Genomic DNA, 4,909 nt, shown 5'->3' on the forward strand with positions numbered 1-4,909 from the left:
TTTTTTTTAATTTTAAAAAAAAGGAATTAAAATAATTAATATTAAAATTTTAAAAAACAAAAGTCCTATCATAATAATAATAATATTGAATTCACATACTTGATTTAATTTACGAAAGAATAACTGATTAAGTATTTGAATTCATTATTATTATTATGTAGTTATATGATTACATCATTGAATTAAAAATCAGTTTTAGAATCACTATGAAATTCTTTAATTCAATGACTTAAAAATATGTTTTATGATATGTGTATTTAATTACATAACTGATCATAAAACATATTTATTTATTAGGAAACGGAGAAAATAAGAAATAAAACATTTGTTTTCAAAGAGAAAAAATAATACAAAGTGTTTATTGTTGATGAAACTATTTACACAATTAAAACGACGGTAAGTATAGTACATTTTAAAAGAACGTTAGATTTTGTTTCCACTGTCCATGTGATGATAACTTTACAACTGCCATATACTGTTCACTGATGATACTACTGCTGTTGATGTTGATGATGAAACGTAGATACAAGTCAATCTGAACATTGAAGATGATGTCCATACACACGATGACGATCTTTTACTCTCTGAAATGAAAAAAAAATTGAAAAACAAACTTAAAATTTATTTTATCTATAATCATGAACAAATAATAATACATACAAACACATTATAATAAAGAAGAAGAAGAAATGGCTACCTGCAATAATATGAAAAGAAAAGTAATCAAAACAAACGAAGAAGAAGAATGAAGACATGATTACCTGTAGAAGTAAATACAACAAGCGACGATCATTTTTTTCTGGAGTTGATGAGAAAGTGTAATGAAATTCATTTAAGGACTTTCCTTTAGCTTTGAAGCATAGGAAAAGATATGAATAATGCCCACATAAGGATGATTTTACACTTTGAATTTGTTTATTATTAAATGTATAAGAAGTGGAATTTCTACGTAGAAATTGAATATGATGCATTACATATGGAGGAAATCCAAATGTATCGAAGTAGTGGGCACGGCCATCAGTATGAATATATACGGAAATCCAGTGTGTGCCAAGTTTGTTCGAGGGATCTGTATTTATGATGATAGCTGCAGGTAGTGGAACATGTGCTGGTAATTCATTGGCTGCATATACGCCAACGAAATGATTGTGAAATAAAGAATTTGTTTGCAAAGCATTCAATAAATCTAGTGTAGAGGACATCATGTATAAAAATGCAGACATGTACATATATGATATGATATTTAAATAACGTACCTTTAAAAATCCATGATGATGTTCCTCTGATGATCCACTTCTAAGAGAGATTGGAATTCTCCATACACAATGCAGGAGATAGGTGCTGGTAGAGGCTTCGTAAAATGAACTTCCAGACGAACACACCCATGACGTATAAGATTCCAATGCTGCACAGCGCTGGCTTCTCCATCTTGAGTAATGTCGAAAACAAAGATAGTGTATCCTTGAGGAAAGTCAAGGCGAGGAATATTGTTGCCATGATTGGAAAAGTGAATGCCTGATCCACAGAATAAGGTATGATATGAGGAAACATAGAGGTTGTTTTCGAAAATTGGTTGTAATGGTTTTGAAGGTACAGGTTTTCCATCAATGTATAGAGAGAAGAAATTGATGTCAAAATGTTTGAAATGAAATGGATTTGAAGTTATTGTTCCTGTATAGGCATCATTTTGTGTAAACGCCACAATCACTCGAGTTGGTAATACTCCCATAAATAAATTATCTATTGTTTTTGATTGAAGATCCTTTGGAATGACGAACGACTTCATTTGTACTCTTGTGAGAGGATATTTGGCTGTTGTTGATTGTAGAAGCTTGTTATGGGCTAGTTTTATTGTAGGACTAACATTAATCTTTTTAATATGTAAAGCAGCGTCTAAAATGTTCACTTTAGCCTCAACAGACGCATCACTAGCGATGAGACAAAAGTTTGGCTTTGCAGGAATTAACTTGAGACGTAATTCTACTCCTTGGATTAAAAATTTATCTTGATTAAAAATATCACAATGAAGATGTCCAAGCATGTCGAATTTTGCACTTTTTTTTGTTAATTCATAACGTTGTTGAAATCCTTTATTACCACTAGATGTTGCATCCATATGTCCAGCAGTATCTTGAAACCAGAATGCACATTGAAGATGAGTATTTTTAGCAGAATCATCATAATTTAACAGTTTTTCAATGTATGATCGATATGGATGATTATGAGATGGAAATGAAATCAGTTTGTTATTTAAATACACTTCCACTTCACTGAACATAGAATTTAAAAAGTCATTAATAGGAGCCACAGCTTTATCACTTTCACCAAATGCTGATCCATCAGGCTTAACGATTTGAGCTTCGATGTAAAGAAGAGTATGTGGTAGATCTATGTATTCATCACTTGTTCCTGGGATGACAAACTCTATAGGAGCATTATCAGCTAGTGAACTGATTGGTTTGTATGTAACGACATGATTATCCAATATACTGGTTTGCGTTGGTTTTGTAGAAAAAATATCTAGTTCACTTTTTACACACTCGCAGGATTGATGATGTAAGAAAGCCATAATGGTGATGATTTAATCAAAGATATCGTGTGATAACTTCCTCTTCTTATAAGACTGATTTTTCTTTGTTTTCTGTGTACGTTTCCTCTTGCCCTTCTTCTTCTTCTTGCGCTTGATGATGTGTAATGGTGAAGGGTTAAAGATGGAATGATGTGTAATTCTTCTTTTCCTTCGTTGATATCCAGATCCTAGCATAGATTTCAGTTTATTTTTTGCTTTGTCTTGCAAGACGGATCTCGCTTCACCCATTCGTTGATGAAAGGATTCGTTAATAGGTTGATTGTCGATGATGACATCAGTAATAACGTTTGCTCCAGATTTTAATAATTCCTTTCCTACTGTTTTAGCTCCTTGTTTTACTAGTGGCATGACAGAACGAAATAATCCTCCAAGGAAACTTCCAATACCATGTCCAACTTGATAAGGGGAGCCAACATAAACGTTTCCAGTTCCAGAAAGAGCTTGTTTTTGATAATATTGTAAATATGGATTATTCATATTTGTCGATGTTGACGCACTGGTCTAAAATGTAGTTTAACGCATACAGTTCCGAAAGTGAATGCCAGTGGAGAGCCTGTACTATCTCTTATATCTATTTTGATGTGTTCAAAATGCATCTTCTCTATAGGCACATAATGTGGAGGATTAAAAATTTCTATAACACTACTTCCAAATGTATGATTCACAGGATTCATATTTATGATACGTAATAATGGTGCTACTGTATCTCCAACAAATACAGATTGAATTATATCACAATACACATACATTGTAGATGGAAGTCCTAAACGTAAATTTGGAATGCTTTGGCCTTGTTGCATATCCTTTAAATCAACGCTTGGATCAAACCCCAACATCGCACTAACACTTGGTGATAATGCAACGTCTACATCTATGTCTTTATGAAGACGTCGTATAAAACAGGTATTACTCTCACGAGTATAAGAAATATGTAAATTTGTGAATCTGTTGTACGTATTTATTATCTTTATCAATTCTGATATGTCAGTGTAATAACGTACAGGAATAGTTATAAATTTCCATTCATCACTTTTTGCAGGTTTGTAAAAAATTTTATTATTTTCGTCATTAATATTTAATATTGAATGAGGATAATGAATTTCAACAATAGCCACTTCCCACTTTTCATGGAATTCCATTCTTTGATGAAGTTTCGTAGTGTATGATGTTAAGGTGTTGTCAGGAAAATATTCCATAGAACTATTACTGGGAAGCGTAACGTAAAAATCTCCATCAGGTTCCATTGTACTTCTCGATCTTCTTTACGGATGATGCAGGTATCCAGGAATCGAAAGAAGAAGGATATCCTTTCCAATGAACAAGATATTCTTTTCTGCTGCCTTTTCTTCTTGTACGTATGATTTTATCTATGTAAAATGTCTTTGATAACGTCACAGGTTGTAATTCCTCTCTGTAAAATAATCCATCCAGTGGTTCCTTGTTTAAATCTTCAATTTCATAAACAGGTGGATCTCTTGGTATTATCTTCTTCACTTTAAATATTTCCCAAGTCCAATTTTGCATATATCCTTTATCAAATGTACGTTTAGTTTTACTAATTCGTACTGTATCACCAATCTTAAGATGATTTGAGAAATTTGGATTCTTTTTCTTCTTCTTCTTTATTTTATTATCATATTGATTATGCCATACTTGTAATAGGTTATTTTGAGAAACATTTGCAGGTGACATCTTTATGCTTGAATGATAACCTTCATTGTATGATTTCACAAGAAGAGGTAATACATTTAAATAATTATACGTTTGATACTTTGTAAAATACTTCCACATTTTTTCTTTTAAAGTTCTGTTAAAACGTTCTACAATACTAGCTTTTATATCAGGATTTTTAGTTGTAATATGTTTTATTTTGCTGTCCACTAAGTACTTCTGTATTGTTTTATTAGTAAACTCACTTCCTTTATCTGTTCGAAATGTAATTGGTTTTCTGTCTTTGAACACAATTTGCAATGCTTTTAAGACATCATTTGTACTTTTAGATTTTAATGGCACAGCCCATGCATATCGACTGAACACATCTATCACTGTCAGAATATAACGATATCCACCATTAAATTTATGAAGAGATTGAAGATCATTAATATCACTTTCCCACTCATCATCAATGTTATTCACTACATAGAAATCTCTTTTAAAACGACGACGTACAGGTTTGTGTAACGTATATGTTGTTTGTTGCAGTAACCATCTTCTTATACAATGTATAGGAATTTTCTTCTTTGTAGCTATCCACAATTTTTTAACAGTTGAAAACGAGACAGGATGTGAAGGGTTGTAGTAAATCTTGCTTAACTGTTT

At 31.9% G+C, this 4,909-nt stretch overlaps 1 protein-coding gene across 1 annotated transcript; it reads right to left on the reverse strand.

Moving 5' to 3' along the window:
- Nucleotides 1-364: 364 nt before the first annotated feature.
- Nucleotides 365-3,017, reverse strand: LOC145687705 (uncharacterized protein F54H12.2-like). The gene is made up of 2 exons (XM_081761158.1): nt 1,257-3,017; nt 365-584 (listed from the first exon to the last, which is right to left on the reverse strand). The coding sequence occupies exon 1, from the start codon at nt 2,567-2,569 to the stop codon at nt 1,259-1,261; it is 1,311 nt and encodes a 436-aa protein (XP_081617284.1). The 5' UTR covers nt 2,570-3,017; the 3' UTR covers nt 365-584; nt 1,257-1,258.
- Between the last annotated feature and the right edge of the window lie 1,892 nt (nt 3,018-4,909).

Source organism: Thermobia domestica, chromosome 6 (genome assembly GCF_964235325.1).
Source record: "Thermobia domestica chromosome 6, izTheDome1.hap1.1, whole genome shotgun sequence".
In the NCBI taxonomy this organism is placed as follows: Eukaryota; Metazoa; Arthropoda; class Insecta; order Zygentoma; family Lepismatidae; genus Thermobia; species Thermobia domestica.

Coding starts and splice junctions, on each gene's coding strand:
- LOC145687705 (XM_081761158.1), bottom strand. CDS start 2,569: ATGGCTTTCTTACATCATCAATCCTGCGAGTGTGTAAAAAGTGAACTA.